This window comes from Bombus affinis, chromosome 11 (assembly GCF_024516045.1).
Source record: "Bombus affinis isolate iyBomAffi1 chromosome 11, iyBomAffi1.2, whole genome shotgun sequence".
NCBI classification, from domain to species: Eukaryota; Metazoa; Arthropoda; class Insecta; order Hymenoptera; family Apidae; genus Bombus; species Bombus affinis.
Window position 1 is genome coordinate 4,810,866 of NC_066354.1, and position 18,459 is coordinate 4,829,324.

Consider the following 18,459-nt stretch of genomic DNA (forward strand, 5'->3'; position numbering starts at 1 on the left):
ATATTTGCTACAAATATATACATATTTAGCATTTATTATAAAACTAGGAAAGGAAAGAAATTATTTATCTTCTAATATATAATCAAAGCTTAAAAGATGAGGAAGTCATTGCTTTTATATAGTTTAACTATATAATGACAAAATTTTGTACAACAGGGCAGATAGTATAGCATTATTATTACAATGAAAGCAATATCTTCACTTATTAAAATTTAGTTTATACAATAATATTATTTTGGTTGTATTATTCATCCTAAATACTGTATATAACAAATTTCAAAAATGTTGACTATTTACAGATGATATGAATTTATTATGTGGCTAAACCCTTTAAATAATTTGCTAATTTCTGTGTTTTATAATCAGTTCTTAATTGTATAAAATTCACTAGAACATTACGGTCTAATGTTGCCTGTAATAATAAAAGAAATAACTGTTTTAATTTTGCAATTAATCTGGGAAAATTTATAATTAAAAGTACCATACATACCAATTGATCTCCTGTACAAACTTGTTTCAAATTTTCCGGTTTAACTAGTAATAAATTGCATAAAGCATGTAAGGTATCAAATAAATTAGTAACAAGATCAATTTCAAGTTCCTTGACACATTTACGATATTCGTTCATATCACATATTGCACACATAGCACCAGCAGAATTAAATTGAAATTGTTGTAAATGATCGTAAATAACTTTATGAAATCGTACTCCAAGTTCAGTTAGAACAGTATTTAAATTTTTCCCATCTAAAGTACTTCGAATATGTCGAATCATTCCAGTAACATATTGTACAACTGTTAAACAAGCTGGAGTGCTTAAGGTATCCACATCAGTTTCAAGTTTAAAATCAGTCTTTCGTTGTTCGCTTTGTAGGTACACTTTTACCCAACCAATAATAGCATTTATACTTCTATCTAATCCTGTCTCTAGTTTCATATCTATTTGATCTAACACAGCTTTTTTCTTTAACATGCAATCTCCGTGCTTAGATGTAGACCTAAAAAGATTATATTTTATATATATTTTCAAAATAAAATTATATGTAAAATAAATGAAGTAAATCTTACACTACAAGAGGTATCACACTATCGTTAAATTGTTCCTCTAATAAGCGTACAATTGCATTACATTGACGCACAACATTGAAAAAATGAATCTCAGGTTGAGTTCTACTTTCAGGAATTGGTACACTTTGTAAACCCAATTCCAATGCATAATCAACATGTTCACTTATTAAATACTGTAATAGTATCTCCAAAATCTGAAGTGTATTTATTGGTATATCGTCAGGTTTTGATAATAACTGACATCTTTGAAATGCCAATTTACTTCTTTGTAACAAAGCAATTGCAAGTTCCTCTGATAAAAAGGTCTCTCCCCCATAATTTTCTATTTGTGCTATATTTATATTAGTCCTTGCACCTAAAACTGCTTGTAAGTCTCTTCTTAACTCTTGAAATCCACCACTTTGTAATTGTTTCTTTTGATGATTTTTAGATTCATAATATTCAATAAGAAGTGCTGCTGATTTTTCCCTCAATACTTTTGTTTCCATGCTAGAAATATTGCACTGATTAACATTTGACTATTACAGATGTATTAACTACTCTTTATGTGAACTTACATAATATAAGCATCCAGATATTTTTGAAATATATTTCTAGTGAGCTTGGCAAGATATGTATCATCAGTACCCATATTAAACATTTTCAATTCTGTAGACAATTTCACAGTTCTTGTATATAAATCATATAAATTTCTAAGGTACTTATCAGGGTCAGTTTTATCTGCTAATTTAGCAACTGCATATTTCTGAAGTCTTAAATGATAAATATTTAATACAAATTTTGCCATCACCTGTTCAGGATTTGTAAATACTTGTTGCATTAATTTATGATATTTTGTACACATAGGTATTACATCTTGAAAAACATCCTTTCCACCAAATGAGCCCATTTGGCTTTGCTCTATAAATGCATCAATACATTGAGAATATCCTTTAAAATGAGCTAGAACTGATGCTAGTTCTCTCATACGAATGGCATCTTCTCTATTATGTGCTCTAACAAATTCTTCTATAAGATTTCTTTCAATCTCATCATACTTAACTGCAATTTTTTTCTTGGCATGTTCAAATTTTTCTGATGGTAATTCTTGCGATATAAGATGGAGTTTTTGTATTACATCTGCTGCTTCATCTAGCTATTATAGAATAAAGAGTTTTAATTCTTGTTCCATGTACAATACAATCACACATTAGATAGATAAAACAGGTGCACATATACCGAAGACTTATCTGTAAAAATTGGATCTGTCAAAGGTCCAGGGCTTAAAAAATCTGAAAAATGCCTCATTAATTTTTGAGCCTCAACAGCTCTAGCTCTTGGAGTATTAACACTTTCCAACTGATCTCCTAAATGTAAAACCTTAGTAGCTACAAGATTTATTCTTTCATCTAATTGATGAAACAGATCAATAGAATGTTTATTTCTTTCTTGTAACTCAAGTATTTCTAGTATATGCCTTGCTTCTTCATCTTTCAATGCTGTTTCAAGTTTGTCACATTTTTTTTGTTGACGTTCCTGTAAAATTTGTAAATCTTTAATTGCTTGCAAGAAAGTTTCATGTACTATTGTAGGATCAAAAAATGTTTTTCCATCATCTTTTGTAGTATCATTAACTGTTCTCCAAGCAAGTCTTTCAACGAACTCTTCAGGATCAAATGGATCCTGAAAAAATTTTATTAAAAGGATATTATTATTATTAATGTTTTATAAAACAAGGACAATTCAAATTTATTATTTTAATATATAATTTACCTGTTCTAACTCTTTCATATATTGTTGCATCATTTTGACGAAGTTTAGATGACACTTGTATGAAAGTAAGGTTATAATTTTATTATTAAATACAAATATTGATTTTGTTGATAAAAAATAATATAAAATATATAAATTTTAATAAAAGATTGTTGTTAATCATTTATTAAAATCTATAAGTACTACAAAAAACATTTCATTTCGTAATCGTTGAATAGCCTGAATATGTATCGTTCTTGTCTAACTCTATCTTACATTAACTATACTAAAGAACGTACCCATATGTATCAAATTAAATATCTTTAAATACATCGAATACTATTTCATATCATATATATAGTCCACACAATATTACAAATTAATACAATAAAAAAATTACAAAGTATATGGGTGAAATAAGAAATAATTAGTTCTTAACTTACATATTTTTATTTTCTATAGTCATACATTTACTTGTTATATACGCCTTTCTTATGAAGAACTTCATACGTTCTTACTAACTAATTCGTGTAATAAACAAATATTATTATAATGAAAGAAATCCCACACAGTTTCGAAATATTCTTATTTTGTTTTCATAAACCTTTTTTAATAACAATACAAAAGCAAGATCATTTGCAATCGTAATATGAGTTTTGTACAAAATATGTCTTTTCTCCTTTTTTTCTTTCTTTTTACCCTTTTCAGTAAAAATTAGAATAATATATGGTATATAAAGTTTTTTTTGATATTATTATTGCATAGAATAAAATTTTATTAAAATAACCTGACTTATTAAATGTTTTTCATATGTTCTCATCATAGGAAAGCGAAAACAATTGAAATAATAAATATGTAACATAAAAAACGTGAACTAGATGTCTTGAACAATAAACAACCAATATAAGAGGAAGATAATATTTTGCCAAAATTTTCATCTTACAAACTCGTATGGAATACAAAGCTTTCTGAATATAAGCTTACCGTTTAAATATAAGACAAAACATATCGGCTATATTTTACAAACGACGTGATGTATTCATAATAGGCAAATAGTTTTATAAATTTTATAAGTAGCACATATTTAAAAAAATTGACGTAACTTTATAGAAGTTACCAACTGGAACATATATAACATATTTAATTATTCTTGTACGTATAGGTATACTATTTACCATTTTTTGTATTAGTGTTGAAATATTTATTAATATATTGTTATTAAATTACACTAATGAGCACTGAAAAAAGAGGGAGGCAGCGATGACGGCATGTTTCAGTATGTTATTACTCTAATTCTTGTTTATCTCAAGAGTTTGGAATAAAATGTGGAAAAATGTTTGGGTAGTACAAAGAGTAAGAATGACTTCCTTCTAAGACAAAAAACATTCAATTATACATGTTACAATTACGCTAAAAAATAAGAATGCTTATCTTTATAACCACGATACATAGTATTATGTAATTTACTTTATAAATTCGAATTGTCGTAAAACGCATCATTGCATAGAATCAATGATCCTCAATGCTATTCCGACAAATTTTCCTATGGTCAGTTTTTTGCACTAGATAATTAGCAAGTTAATAATTATGTTCTCCTTTCTTGAAAAAAAGATAGAACAAAACTTGTTTTATTCAACTCTGCTAACAGAGTTGGTGGTCCATAATAATGCTTCACACCTCCTTATTTTTATTAATATAAACTGAAACTTCCACAATCTTTCTTGTTTCTCTTGGTAATGTTTTTTAATGCAGTATGAAACTGCTACCATAAGATGTCCTTCTGCAATTAAAAGATTTAACATTAATGTACAAAGAAGAATTTTTTATATTATAATTTTCAGTTATAGTTGTACAATTAGTAGTCCTTATTAGCAAACATAAAAAAACTTACTTTGGTTACAAGGATGTAAAATTACATTTCTCAGCAGCACCCAGATTTAGAGGATTCAATCGGACGTCCATGTTCTATTTTCACCTTATTTGCAGGATCACTGTTTCCACTTGATGGAGGACCTACTCTAAGTTTTATTTCTGCAGCCATTGTCATAAAAGCTTGTTCTACATTCATTGCATTTTTTGCAGATGTTTCTAAGAATGGTATACCAAGCTGGTCTGCATATTCCTATTTACAAAATTATACAAGAAATTAATGCAATTAAAATGTTAATATTATCATAGCTTTCTTACTTTTGCTGTTGTGTAATCAACAACTTTTTTAGTGTGAAGATCACATTTATTGCCAACCAGCAGCTTATTCACATTATCACATGCATAACGATCAATCTCTTCCAGCCATTGTTTAACATTATTAAATGTTTCTTGATCCGTACAGTCATAAACAACGATAATACCATGTGCACCCCTATAATAAGAACTTGTAATTGTTCTAAATCGTTCTTGACCTGCTGTATCCCAGATTTGTAATTTTATTGTTTTTCCATCTAGATCAATTGTTCGTATTTTGAAATCTACACCAATAGTACTGATATAACTTTCTGTGTATGTGTCATCAGCAAAACGGAGTAGAAGACATGATTTTCCAACTCCAGAATCTCCAATTAAAAGTAACTTAAATAAGTAATCACTGCAAAAAGATGTTTACAATAAATAAGGTTAAATTATATTAAATAAGCAATGTACATAATTAATTTCAATTTATAATTTATTTTAGTTAATTTATGGCAACATTTATTTTTGTTAATATTTAAAGATGTTTTGTTTAATTCCAAAATAAAAAAACAATCAATACAAGGTTATAAAAGCAAGTAAATATATTGTTAAGCGTTCTTTGTATACAATAATATATTTTGTTTAATGATTAAAATCTATAATAATTAAACTGAGTTGATATAAACATAACTATTTCTAAACAATAAATAACATATGTAAAAGATTATTATAATCAGGAAGTAAAATTACATTGTATTACACAATAATTATTATATATTTGATCATAAACATAAAACATGAACAATAATTAGAAATCTGGAAAAAAATTAATTTGTAAATATATAGCAAAAACAGCAATCTTTTTTTAAAATTTTAGATATAAAATCATAAGTTTTTTTGTTATATATGTACTTTATTTTATTGTTATTTGTATTATTTTCGCACATGTAATTTAACAAAACATTCAAACACAATACAAGTAACAACGAACTTTGCCTCATACTTTTTATAACATTCTACAAGATCAATTTTCTCAAATCACTTAAAAAAATTTTTTCATGTATTTGCGTGTAAGTTTTCCAGATTTAAAGTTTGAATTTATCAAAAATAGTTAACACAGATTAAGAAATGAATTTATACAAAAATTGAAAATAAGAAAAACAACAGAGAATGAATTTCTAAAATATGGCTTGTGAACATGGGTAGAAAGAGACAAAGAGGGGGCGGGGGATAGTAAATCTGTCAGATAGTAAACGTTAAACAAAACTTTTTCGTACTAACGTGGCTGTATAAAACATTAATAGCATTAAGTTTGTCTTTTTAGCCTCGTTCGTTGTTACAGTTATAAATAATTGATTATAAATTTCACGAAATGAACATATCTTAGATATACTTATGTCTGCGCAAAAAGAAGTTTACTTACTATTCAGGATTCATTGTGGACATGCTACGCTCAGAACACGCTCACTAATATCGTGTACCGTCGTTAAGGAAATCTAAAAAATGGACACGATTCGTTTCGACGATGTGACGGTAAAGATTCACAGATCACGTTCTTCAATACGAACGAGCTGTAACAATGGCGGTCACGGTAACTCCTCCCAAACCAGCAAATGAAATGTCTACCATTGACGTAATGCCAGAATGGCAGCAGATGCTGTTTCACTCCCTCTATTTGACGGGACACGAGCGATTCTAACACGAGAACCACGTCTGCGCACTTCTTATCTTTTAGGAACGCTTCTCTTCTCTCTTTTTTGGGGTTTTTTTTCTCCTCTTATTCTCTAATTCGTGTATTTTTTCCAATATGCATTATTTTCAAAATTTATGTTGTTATAAATAAATATAGTATTATATATTTAGAAATGCCATACAAATGAAATTGATGGTTAAGCTTTTTCAATTGGATATCGATATCGGAAATTTTATTAATCTCATGTATTGTTATACGTGCATCTAAAATCACGGCCTTAGAACGTATTTTCAAGCTACTGCTACCTGAGTACTATCAGAGATAAGTAAGTAGGAAGATCGCTGGTGAGTATAGGGGAATTTCAGCCAAAAGATGCTCTATGAATTACCGCCTCTAACGGTCAGACGGCCGAACTATACGCACATTCCCCCCCTCCCCCAAATATGTTTGACGGAAGAAACCACGATACATATGCCGTGAACATAGGGATATATTACTATGTCCATGATGTATGCACAGTGAGAGAGGAAATGTGTGTTTATACGTTCGATTGTATATACGGGATTGAGGACATATACTGACATACGCGAGATCACGATTATGCACAGGATCGTAATTTGTACCTACCTGGCCTTACAGAGTTGAACGAAAGCATGCGCTTAATGGTGATTCGAAAACGAGCGACAAAAACGCTGCGCTATGTCGTAAAACGAGTATTTATAAGTATTTGATCGTCATTTTCGTATAAGAAGAGTTGTTTAAATTATTATAAAATTATATAATTACCAGAAATATGTTAAATGTAGTTTGTGTCGTTAATTGTAAATGCCATAAATGTACTATAAAGTGATCGTAAATGACCTAATATTTGGAATGAAGATATATACAGAGTGTTTCTAATTTATAAAAAGTTTTTGAAATTTGAAGTAAAAAGTATAGGTCGAAAGGAAGTGCTCGTTTATTAATATTGTAATTTTGATTAAAAAAATTAAATTAGGTTAGATTGATAAAAAATGGATATTGAATGGTTAATAGAAGAAATACATATAGAACAATAAACATAATCTGACACGTATAAAATGGTCTCACAAATGGTAATAAATGTATTTACGACGTGGTGTAAAATATGTGCATACTTCTGACAATTACACAAATTGTTATACAGAAAATTATGAATTCGTTAAAAATTATACAATTGTTGTAAACTTTCATATTGAATTAAATAAAAAATTTTATTTTGCAAATGAATAAAGCGTTTAATTATTTCAAATCCATCCGACATTCACAATCCTTAAATTTTTTCCAATTTCGATTCCTTTAAGGAAAATTACAAAATTAAATTACAAAAAAATTACAAAAAATAACGAAACAGTTCAAGAAAATTGATAAGTATTGGTAAGTATTAAAAGAATAAAATAACATAAAATGTATTTGCAACCAATTCCTGGAAATAACGTCATTTTCTGACAAAATCCTAGAGCTAAAAATTTGGCGTTCGAACGAGCAATTTGTCGGCCAAAATAGCGATTTTGTACGAGGAGAACATGATAGCATATGAGATGATACAATTTCACTGATTCTTGAAAATAACTTCATATTGCAAGACTGTTCTAAAACTGACATTTTCGATTACTGCAAAAATTTTTCAACCGATTTTATGATTTAGTATTAGCAGAATAGGATAGAACAGGAGGTGGCATAATTTTGCCGATTCTTAGGAATGATGTCATACTTCAGGAATTGTTCAAAGTTGAAATCCTCAGATTCTCGAAAAATTTATTCATCAAAATCTCAATTTTGAATCAGGAGAATATAACCTTATAGAAGGTGACACTATTTTGAACTAATTCTTAAAACTTGACATCATTTTTTAGGATTTTCGAAAGTTATTTCGTGGTCTTTTTTTTACACAATTCTTCTTTAAATTTTGCGTGTTTAAATTTTTAAATTTTGTGTTTTTATCTATTTCCCGAATTCAGCGTTTGATTTTTTATGAGATTGGGTAGTAAAAAGGGCATAAATAGCAAGATTTTAAAGTGCTGTTAAACTAATCTGACTTATTGAAACTCTTCCTAACTACATTTTATATAATTATTTTACAATAAATAATCTCATTTTCTATTGTAGATATTGCATAATCATTTATTCTAAGGTTGCTTGTGGTTGCTGTTGGTTGCTGCTAGCTGCTTGTGGTAGGAGCACGGGACCTTACAGCTTCGCTCGTGGACGCTTACACGGTCAGGATTGAAAGTCCTTCCACATTGTTTACACGGGACCAATTGACTTAAGTGAGATTTCCAACTGGCCTCAGCCATTGCATCCAAGTCAACTGTTATATCTCCCGTTTCTAAGTTACCTGCATACAAATTACCATCGTAAATTAAAAATAATAAATTATTGCATTCGTAATTCGCGCATGCAATGGAAAAGAATATTATTTTTATCAATTCTACATAATAATTATCAATTGCAGATCACTTCACTTTGCGTGATGAACCAATGGCACAAGGAGCATTTTCAGTATTTGATAAAGCTCGACTTTGTGACTTCCTGACTCTAATCGTGTCTCCCTCTAATCGATATAGTTACACTGACCTTAAGTTCATTGGTAAGGCGCGGATCATGCAACTGATATTTAATTTCCACGCAGAATATTCACTGACTATCAAAGGCTACTATAAAGATTACTGATTCGATACGAATTAAAAGTGAAAAAAGATCCATGCACCTGTGCTCCGAATAAAAGCATTCAGGTGAATCGATTACGGGGGTTGTTCAACTCTTGACATCAATTAAACCAAAGTGCATTTTTCCCGCCAATTGAAGTTGCTGCATTTAAAAAATGAACGTAACTATAAAGACATGCAAGTATGATAAGATATTTGACTCACGAGCGTAAATAATTTCAGGTCTCTCTGGCTCTTTTCTTCTTTGACCTGGCGGTAATTTTTTGTTCTCCACGTGCCATTTTTTCAAGCATTGTGGTTCGTGAATGGCTATGCTAGTAGATCCGAAATCTCTACCACATATGTAGCATGTGACCGTCTTCTTCTGCACATTATCCTAAAACCAATTTTCTCCAAATAACTATTTCGTTGATTATCTTCGCCGATTTAATAACACTTAAGCGTAAAACGACACAATTTTTATTCATAACGATCGATATAAAAAATTTGTACATAAAATTTAACTCGTACAATAGAACACCACTCGTGGATGATCGCGTGGGAACGCTTATGCAAATTGGATAATATAAGCATGCCTTCCGACACGACTCACCCCCGTTGGGCTGCTTAGATTTTCTTGCACGTTCATCATTTCTGACTTCTGTTGTCGGATCGAATCCTTCTTTCGAGGCTGAGATGATTGTTTTTCCTTTTCTATCTGCATTCGCTTGATGCATTGAGGCTCGTGTATTTTTATACTCTTCGTGCCGAAGTTTCTGCCACATGATTGACAAGTAAGCATAGGAGGTCCTACTCGCGACGTACCGGGAGACTTTTCACTAAGGAAGCTTTCTGCTTTCTCTGGCTCGGTATTCTACAGTTTAAAGAATATGTAACAAACATCCTATTAAAGAGTTAAGACTGGATAAGCACTTTCACCTTTATAGAAGCTTTACAGCTTTTCTGATGGACTGTCAGCCGTTCTGGTAGAAATGTTCTTCCACATTTCGAGCAGGGAACCAATTGTGCCTGAAATACAATTTGTCATCATTATCTTATCCCCTGCTTCCATTCAGTGTTCTCTATGATTAACACGTCAGTCAACATGAGAACTTTCAGAGAGGAAAAGTTCTTCTTAACGAAATTTTGAACTTAACGAGTCGCAATGCGGTTCTTAGTTTTTAGATCAAACATGCCGTTGCTCTTAAACAACCAAGCCCGTGATAAATCTAGGGCAGCACCTTGAACACGATAGGACTGGGATATTACAGTGCGTGACATACTCCCTGTGTGGAACCAGAGACTTTACACACGGATTCCGCTGAATGCACTGGTATTTCTGTTTCTACGTATACATAAGAAATGTGCAAGGGTAAACCTTAACGAGCCATTCCACTATTACGTTTACTATAATCGATTTAATCAGTAGGAAGCATGTTTGTCCATAAAAACATTTGCATACTTTAAATTAACATGGAATTTGCAATTTTGCATCTATTAATACTAATTCTTACAAGGGAAGAAAAATGGATAAATAAATATAAAATAAATGAATGAATATAAAGTATAAATAAATCCAAAATATACGTAAATGAATTAAGTATGTAAATAAACAACAATTTCGATACTATGCATTTTTGACAATCCATAACTTCTTGTATTTAATTATATTACGATCAGATTGCAGAAAGTCATATAATAATGTTACATCACCGTTTGGGAGAGACAATCGTCAGCCGTGACAAACATAGTGGAATGACTCATTCAACTAATCGAAGTATGTTACTCCATAAAGACAAATACGGAAACGTTTAACGATTCAGACAACTCTGCCTGAACTCCTCTCGATGACTGATCAAACCGAATAAAATTTACTTGAATTTTATCGGTTCGACAAAAATCTGGTTTAAGGATGCTACATTTGCCGAATGGAAGACTCACATGCTTAAGAAAATATTTAAATCACAGGATACCTGACTTTCTTCCCATGCTACTGCATTCCATTCTGAATGATTGATGGCGATGTCGGGCTTCTGAGGTATCGGGCGCCTTTGGTTCACGGGCAAAGAATTATTTTCCCGTTCCCACTTCTGCCACCATCAATATTCATCAATTATTCGATTAAGCTTAAAGTTATAGCTTTATATATCACTGATGAATAGTGATTATGTTAAATGATAATTATGATAAATGGTAATTACTTCCTTAAACAGAAATTTATTGCACGAACTTCTAAAAACAAATAATGCCTTCACGAAAATTAATGCTTATATCAGTGGCTATAATTTTCTTTACATACTCTAATTCATTTTCAGAAGTTCATACGAACGTTATACCAAAAGCTCTAGTGTCTCAAGTATCTAGTACTAAATTTACAAAGACTCCTTCATAAGACGCAATAAATATCAAATTGGAAGAATGAATTTCAAAGCGATTCACGGTAAAGCAACGTAACGAACACACGATCGATCTACACACGATCTGCAACACAGGTAATGTTCTTTCATGAATAGTCTATAGACAAATTTAGACCCAGTCGAAGAAGTATACGAATTTATCGAACCGAATGTATATACACTAAAACCGCGACATACATGTAAATTACAACGCTTCGTGCCAATGTTCAACTATAGCGAATAAGTGTCAGTTCTTGTGTACGTATAAATGTTTCTCATATCCATTAAATAGATATGATCGCGTATGTATATGCATATCGATCTTGCAAAGAGCCTTGATGTATTACGTGTCTTCAGAGATATCCAATGATATTCATGCATTGTATCTCACATAATCGCGAGTATGAATAATATATAGAGTTCAAGTTCAATGTGAAATTAGATGCTCCTTTTGCAAATACATACCGGGTTACGGTAAACATTTTGTCTATTGATAAACGTGAGATACGCACGCAATTTCTTTTTAACATTGGAATAAATTAAATTTTAATTCAGTAAAACGAAATCTGACGTATTGATAAGGCTATATGAAGTAGCGTGAACGTGTAATAGGAAAAATATTAGCATAGAAACTACTTGCATTTTAAACGTGATAAAAAAAATATCGTTCTGAAGCTTTATGAAATTTAAAGGCACGAAGTAAAATAATAATTATAGTTGCGCATTCACGATGCTACTAACCTGCATGCATCTAGGCTCGTGAATAGGAAAGCTAGCTGTACCAAATTCACGGCCACATATGTAACAAGTAATGGTCCTTGGCCCCTTCTTAATTGGCGCTGACGAAGGTCTACTCGATCCATTAGATCGTTCTTGAAGATTGCCTGATTTGAAATCCTGAACAACCATATCCTCCACTTTGTTCTTGCTCTTATCGCTACGAAAATTCAAGGCAATGGGCTTCTGAACAGTTTTTGGTATCGTGGTCCTTGATTTGGAGATCGTAGAACTGTCCTTCGCCTTAGGCTGACTACCCTTCGGATGACTGTGAAACCGCTCTGGTTGGTCCGGCTTTCCACAGCTCTTGCAAGGTTCCGGAGCGCTCTTTGTTGAAGAGGCTGTGAACACTTCCAGATCGTTCTGTATGGTGGGTCTTGAGCTCTTCTTCTTCAACGTAGACAAGGAAGGTACCTTGTGGCTGGCTGTTCCGTTTCTAATTGTAGATACATAATTTTATTTTTTATTTCCAACTTTGAATTTATTCTGTTTTTGGATATTTTTCTCACAAACAATTTTTACCATTTCTACAAACGGAATTTTCTATACATTCTTGTCTTTAAATTTTCTTAACGAATTCCTTAAATTTTCACGAACCTATTGTTGTTGTCATCCAGTTTCGTGTTATCCAAGCTCTTCTTTGTAAACGCCGGATCCTGCCTACTTATGCGCGCTTGTTTCTGCATCCTAGATGATACAACCGACACGTCGATGTGACTGAACCTCGAGTCGAGAATTTGTTCAAAGCTACGTCGTTTGTGGCGTATGGAGAAGGGTCCGCTGCACCACGACACCTCACCGTTCGATGCTGGGCTATATTGTTGTCGTTGTCGCTCGACACCGGTGACGTTTTGTCGGTACCTTGACGACGAAGGGAATGACGATGTTCCCCCACTAATTGCTTTTGAGAGACGAAACCGCATCATCGAATCAACAAGTAACTCTTTGCTGAGAAGAGACATGTCCAGCTTGTCGACCAGATCGGGGTCCAGCACAGTTGGTTTTTCGAGATTCGCGGTCTTCGGTCTTTCCGGTTCATTGTGTAAGGAAGCACCGCGTTTCATCTTCGGTGGCCAGGTGCTTGTATCCGGTATCTTTAATTTTCCTCGCTGCTTTCCTTTTTCTAAATCATTTTCGTACTCTTATATTTTTGGATAGAAAGGATTCTCTAGATAGTTGCTCTAAATAATTTTTTCCATCTTAGATATTTGGATAGATAGGGGTCTCTACATAATTGATTTAAATAACCAAAGAATTCACATTAGTGGTAAAAAACGTCTTCTTATGTATAAAAAATAATCTCTGGCTATGGATTGATCGAAACTATAATGTAGTATGATACGTAATATTGATATAAAATACAACGTAAAGGTTCAAGGTTAATTCCGCTTTAAAAAAAGTACATTTCCATAGCCAGAATTAGAACCCTCTACTTCTAATGCTAATTATTTGGAAGAAATTACCGCCTACGTTTATTCTGGGTTTTTGCAGTTTTATGAGTTTTAAAGAAAGTCTATATATAAAACAAATCATTAACTACTACAGCATATGCAGTTTCTCGGTGTTAATTAATTGATTAATTTTCTTATTTAATTTCATTACCATTTCCTAATTCAATTTAATATGTAAGGTGCAGTATTAGAGTACAAATACAATGTCGTTTATTTTGCTTCTTTTTAATAAAAATGTAATAAACTTTACTTACTATCCAGCATATCCAAGTCATCCTTAATTATTAGAAAAGTTTTTTCGGATAAGAACTCCGTCGAGCTTTTTTTCCATTTCATGATTTTTGCGGTCGACGCCGTGATATTGGAGTGAATTATCACTTTGAATTTACAAACAACGTCACGATCAATTGGAAATATTTTGTACTATTTCGATAGCACTGATATAAAAAAACGTTTTTATATTTTAGAAGTAAACCGGTATTTAGAATTTCATAATAGATCTTTATATAAATTTATCGTGTTTTAAAATAAATAAAAAGTATAATCGATCATAATAAGACACACTTGAATTTTCATCATTCTTTCAATCGATTATTGGTAAGAATTTCTGACTCTCTGACGTTTATGGTTATGGAGATTGTAAACTAATTTTTCTTCGGCTATTAAATCGTCCTTTCTCACTATTAGTTCACTTAATTTAACTTCCAACAAAATATTCATGTTGTCACTTCTTAATTATTCTGTAATTCTTTTCGATCCCCATAAAGATTATTATTATGATTATGGTTCCAATGATATATTTATATATTTATGTATATAAATATCAACTCGATTGCGATATTTTAAACACAAGCGATCTTAGTCAATGTTCTAGATTGTATAGTCACAACGTTGATAGTTCCACATTTTCAGAATGATCTACAAAACTAGAAGCAGTAAACATACACTCTGCATAGGAGAAAATTACGAATTTCTAAAATAAACCATAAATACACATGTCTTCCTTTTCAAACACTGTGCAATGAGTTCAAATAAAACATAAACATTTTTTTAGACGATCGACAAAAATGTATTTCTATATTGACCGGTTCGTGAAGATCATCGAAGCGGATTTTATCTTGTTTTACTCAATCAAGAAACTTCATTGTATTGATTTGAATCGTGCGCGACTTTTAGAAATGAGATTTTAAACACGTAGCCCTTTGTCAGCGAAACAGCCGGTATACTGAGCTTCGGTTTACCTTGCCATTGGTTACATATAGCTTTTACCTTTTGCTTTGTGGTCGACTGTGTGAGAATACAGGTGGCTACAAAAATCGATCTAACAACTACTATTAAACAACTATGCCGTTGTTCGTTTGTGTATGTTCACGGCGTCAGATGAAAGTTTGTTACCACATTGATATTTTAAACGTGGGTGTATATAAAGAATCTTTTCAAAAATAGACGAATACTTCTTTTCTTATTAATATGTTAATCGTTTTAATGTTCTTTATAATTAGTTTTTATATTGACATAGTTCGTATGTACTTTGAATATAATTTTAATATTACTGGATTGATCATTAAACTACGTTATACGATAAAGTGAAACGCTATTTAGATAATACTTTCAATTTTGTAACGTTTTATTTAAAAAAGGTGCGGGTATATTTCACATACCGAGAAAGTAACTGCTCTTGCATAGAAAGTTGTGCAATTTTATTCATCTACGTCATGAGAAATGTGGGTATGCAATTGATAGAATTTTGTAGAAAGTAAGTATTTACTATTTACAATAGTAGTACATATAAATACAAAATATTAATATATTATCGTCTGTATCTATATCGCTTGAAATGGAACCACAATTGGAAAATATTATTGTGGAATTGACACCTAAATCCACGTTTATATGAATATTCCCATTCTCTATTAACGATTTTGAATGCAATATCTTCGTAAGGTGGGCCTGCATGAAAACGTAAAATAGCAAAGTCCTTATTATCTGCACAGGGTGTCTGAAAATGATAACACTTTTGTTAATTAAATATTCAAATTAGCAATAAAATAAAATTAATTTGAACGATATATCTTACCAAGAAATATTCAGGAGTCGTGTTTTTATCTATTAAATCCGGATAAAATATATTAAATTTGTAGCCTTGAACGATTTTCGGTGGTGGATTATCCATATCATAATGGGTTTGATTATATTTATTCCATTCGAAACCAGTATGAACTCGATTGAAATATCTTGGTTTTCTGGGTCTATACTTGTCAGACCAAAGATAGATTTGTGCTTCTAAAGATGACTCAACACTAAATTGTGCTTCATCAGAACTCATGTTTTTACGTGCTTCTCTATGCATTGCTTGTTCTTCCGCAGTCATAACATTCTGGATTTTCCGACCTGTACTGAGTACTTGATTTCTTGCATATTCCAACCGTTGATTATCGTCCTCTTCTAAAGTTACTAATGTTCCTGGTTCAAGTTGAGAATAAGGTATATATTTTGGAGAATAACCTCCTGATTCATATTCACAGAAAGATTCTGACAAAAGATCATCAGCTGCATTATTAGTCTCTTGATCATCACTGCAAATTTATAAAAAACATTTATATATTTGGAATTTTTCATATGAGTACATATGACAGAAAGACTACATACTCTGATTGACTTTCTTCACTTTTTTCTGTGACTGTATTAGCAGTTTGTTCTTCTTGTTTCTCTGGCTGTTCATCAACTGGTTGCGAACTCTCGGTTTCATTTTCCGTTCTAGCTACACCTTGTTCGGCAATTAAAACTTCCAATTTTTTACGTAAATTTTCTTGATGCCGATCTCTTAATCGTGCTCTTGCCATATGCGCTGAGGAGCATACATGACTGATACAATCATGCGAGTTAAATAATATAATTCAAAGTATACGTAGGTAATTTTTAATGCTTACCTTTAAGTTGAGACAAAAGACTTTCCCAATATCCTATATCAACGCCTTCAGGCTTTCCTGTAATTTTTGCTTCAATCTGTAGTTGCAAAGCTTCTAATTGTGCTGCCGTTTTTCCTTTAAAAATAGCAGTCACATCTTTAGCAACTGATTCATGTATTCCTTCTCTTCTACCCACAGCTGGAAAAATACAGTAAATTTGTAAAAACTATAAAAACAAAATTTCACTTGTACAAGCAAAAAAAATGTACCTACCAACTTCATACTCTGATCTCTCTAATTTTCTCAATTTATGCAGTTCATCTTCAACAATTACTGTAATGTCATTCCAATAATCTAAATTTTTTCCACGTTCTAATTCTTTATAAACTTTAATATCTTCAATGAGATCTTCTAAATCCTTCACATGTAATCCACGTAAGTAAGTGTAAGGTTCATGCATTTCTACAGCATCAACTTCTTCCTCTGCACTGATGTATTTGGCAAGAAGATCAATTGGTTTTGCACGACCATCTTGTATTCTTATACGTGACCTTAATCTCGCCTGTTCTAAATGAAACTGATCTTCCTGTCTTGCCCATTGTTCCAATTGAGCAGCTTCTTTTCCTCTTTGGAGCATTGTCATCTCTTCTTCTCTTTGTTGTCTTTCTAATTCTCTCTCCTGTCTTCTTTTCTTAACTTTTTCTAATTCTCTTTTATTTTCTTCTTGTTTATGCCTATTCCTAATTTCTAGTTCTTCTCTACTTACACCAAGCAAACCTTCCTTTTCAAGTTTTTTAGACCATACGAATGTGGAAAGTAAATTTCCATCACCAAATGGATTATCTGTATTTGTATAATGTAAATAATCATTATCCCAGCCCATTCTTTCTTTTCTTTTACGTTCTTTAGCTTCCTTTTTTTTTAAACGGCGTAATCTTTTTTCCTCTGGTGTTTCTGTAGCTTTCATCAATTCCTTTTGACGTTTTTTGTCTTCGATTTGTTTTTGGCGCTGTTTCTGAAGCTTTTCTAAAAGCTTTGTAGAATCTGATGAAGAATTAGATGAGGAAGAATCGCTAGAATCACTTGGACTTGATGAAGATGACGAAGATGATGATCTAAAATGAAAGAAAATTAGAAAATAATAAACTTTTAATCCATAACCTCAAAAGTGATCATTTGAAAGTGTTTACCAACCTTCTTCTGCTTTTATGTTTCGAGGATTTTTTATGAGATTCGCGTGATTCTGAAAAATCTCTGTATCTACATTTTTTATATTTTTGACTACAGCTTTTAGAATGTTTATGTCTCGACTTTGATCTTTTAGAATGGCTATCATAGTCACTGTCACTGTCCTTACGAGAAATTCTACCTTTATATTTATATCGATTCGTATCGTCCTTTTTTGATCTTTCACGGTCTTTTCTATGAGAATACTTTTCCATTTTTAATAAAAATATGAATATTGTATATTTCCACAGAATGTTAATATTATTTGATATTACTATCTTGACACTTAACCTCACGAAACATATTTTCTCAATGTACTGAGGACATTGAACGCCATCATTGAATTTAGGACAGCTGATTCCTGTTTACTAC

The 18,459-nt window shown here is 31.5% G+C and overlaps 3 protein-coding genes and 1 long non-coding RNA gene across 4 annotated transcripts; 1 reads left to right on the top strand and 3 right to left on the bottom strand.

Annotated features, from left to right (window-relative positions):
• Positions 1–18: 18 nt before the first annotated feature.
• Positions 19–3,089, bottom strand: LOC126921727 (exocyst complex component 5). The gene is made up of 6 exons (XM_050733531.1): positions 2,821–3,089; positions 2,287–2,730; positions 1,626–2,203; positions 1,069–1,557; positions 491–998; positions 19–412 (listed from the first exon to the last, which is right to left on the bottom strand). The coding sequence occupies exons 1-6, from the start codon at positions 2,851–2,853 to the stop codon at positions 314–316; spliced, it is 2,151 nt and encodes a 716-aa protein (XP_050589488.1). The 5' UTR covers positions 2,854–3,089; the 3' UTR covers positions 19–313.
• A 1,078-nt stretch (positions 3,090–4,167) lies between these two features.
• LOC126921775 (ras-related protein Rab-1A) lies at positions 4,168–6,778 on the bottom strand. The gene is made up of 4 exons (XM_050733640.1): positions 6,392–6,778; positions 4,987–5,383; positions 4,691–4,921; positions 4,168–4,579 (listed from the first exon to the last, which is right to left on the bottom strand). Exons 1-3 carry the CDS (start codon positions 6,412–6,414, stop codon positions 4,721–4,723), a joined length of 621 nt encoding a protein of 206 aa, XP_050589597.1. The 5' UTR covers positions 6,415–6,778; the 3' UTR covers positions 4,168–4,579; positions 4,691–4,720.
• Positions 6,779–8,698: 1,920 nt separating this feature from the next.
• Positions 8,699–18,440, bottom strand: LOC126921790 (cactin). Its single transcript, XM_050733661.1, has 12 exons — positions 18,055–18,440; positions 17,134–17,975; positions 16,882–17,058; positions 16,601–16,799; positions 16,029–16,527; positions 13,098–13,564; positions 12,465–12,936; positions 11,301–11,417; positions 10,267–10,356; positions 9,941–10,201; positions 9,553–9,724; positions 8,699–9,017 (listed from the first exon to the last, which is right to left on the bottom strand). Exons 1-12 carry the CDS (start codon positions 18,300–18,302, stop codon positions 8,809–8,811), a joined length of 3,753 nt encoding a protein of 1,250 aa, XP_050589618.1. The 5' UTR covers positions 18,303–18,440; the 3' UTR covers positions 8,699–8,808.
• LOC126921809 (uncharacterized) lies at positions 15,138–15,676 on the top strand. The gene is made up of 2 exons (XR_007712565.1): positions 15,138–15,364; positions 15,592–15,676. It is a non-coding gene; the product is annotated as an uncharacterized LOC126921809 (long non-coding RNA).
• Positions 18,441–18,459: the final 19 nt, after the last annotated feature.

What these genes read in the sequence shown, in the direction of transcription:
- LOC126921727 (XM_050733531.1), bottom strand. Translation starts at nt 2,853, where the DNA reads ATGATGCAACAATATATGAAAGAGTTAGAACAG. An exon ending in ATATGAAAGAGTTAGAACAG is followed by an intron (nt 2,731 to 2,820) that starts GTAAATTATATA and finishes AAATTTTTTCAG; the next exon opens with GATCCATTTGATCCTGAAGA. An exon ending in TTTGTACAGGAGATCAATTG is followed by an intron (nt 413 to 490) that starts GTATGTATGGTA and finishes TTATTATTACAG; the next exon opens with GCAACATTAGACCGTAATGT.
- LOC126921775 (XM_050733640.1), bottom strand. Translation starts at nt 6,414, where the DNA reads ATGTCCACAATGAATCCTGAATA. An exon ending in TCCACAATGAATCCTGAATA is followed by an intron (nt 5,384 to 6,391) that starts GTAAGTAAACTT and finishes ATCTTTTTGCAG; the next exon opens with TGATTACTTATTTAAGTTAC. An exon ending in TTGATTACACAACAGCAAAA is followed by an intron (nt 4,922 to 4,986) that starts GTAAGAAAGCTA and finishes TTTTGTAAATAG; the next exon opens with GAATATGCAGACCAGCTTGG.
- LOC126921790 (XM_050733661.1), bottom strand. Translation starts at nt 18,302, where the DNA reads ATGGAAAAGTATTCTCATAGAAAAGACCGTGAAAGATCAAAAAAGGAC. An exon ending in GAGATCAGAGTATGAAGTTG is followed by an intron (nt 17,059 to 17,133) that starts GTAGGTACATTT and finishes GTATTTTTCCAG; the next exon opens with CTGTGGGTAGAAGAGAAGGA. An exon ending in CGACTCCTGAATATTTCTTG is followed by an intron (nt 13,565 to 16,028) that starts GTAAGATATATC and finishes TGGCCACCGAAG; the next exon opens with ATGAAACGCGGTGCTTCCTT.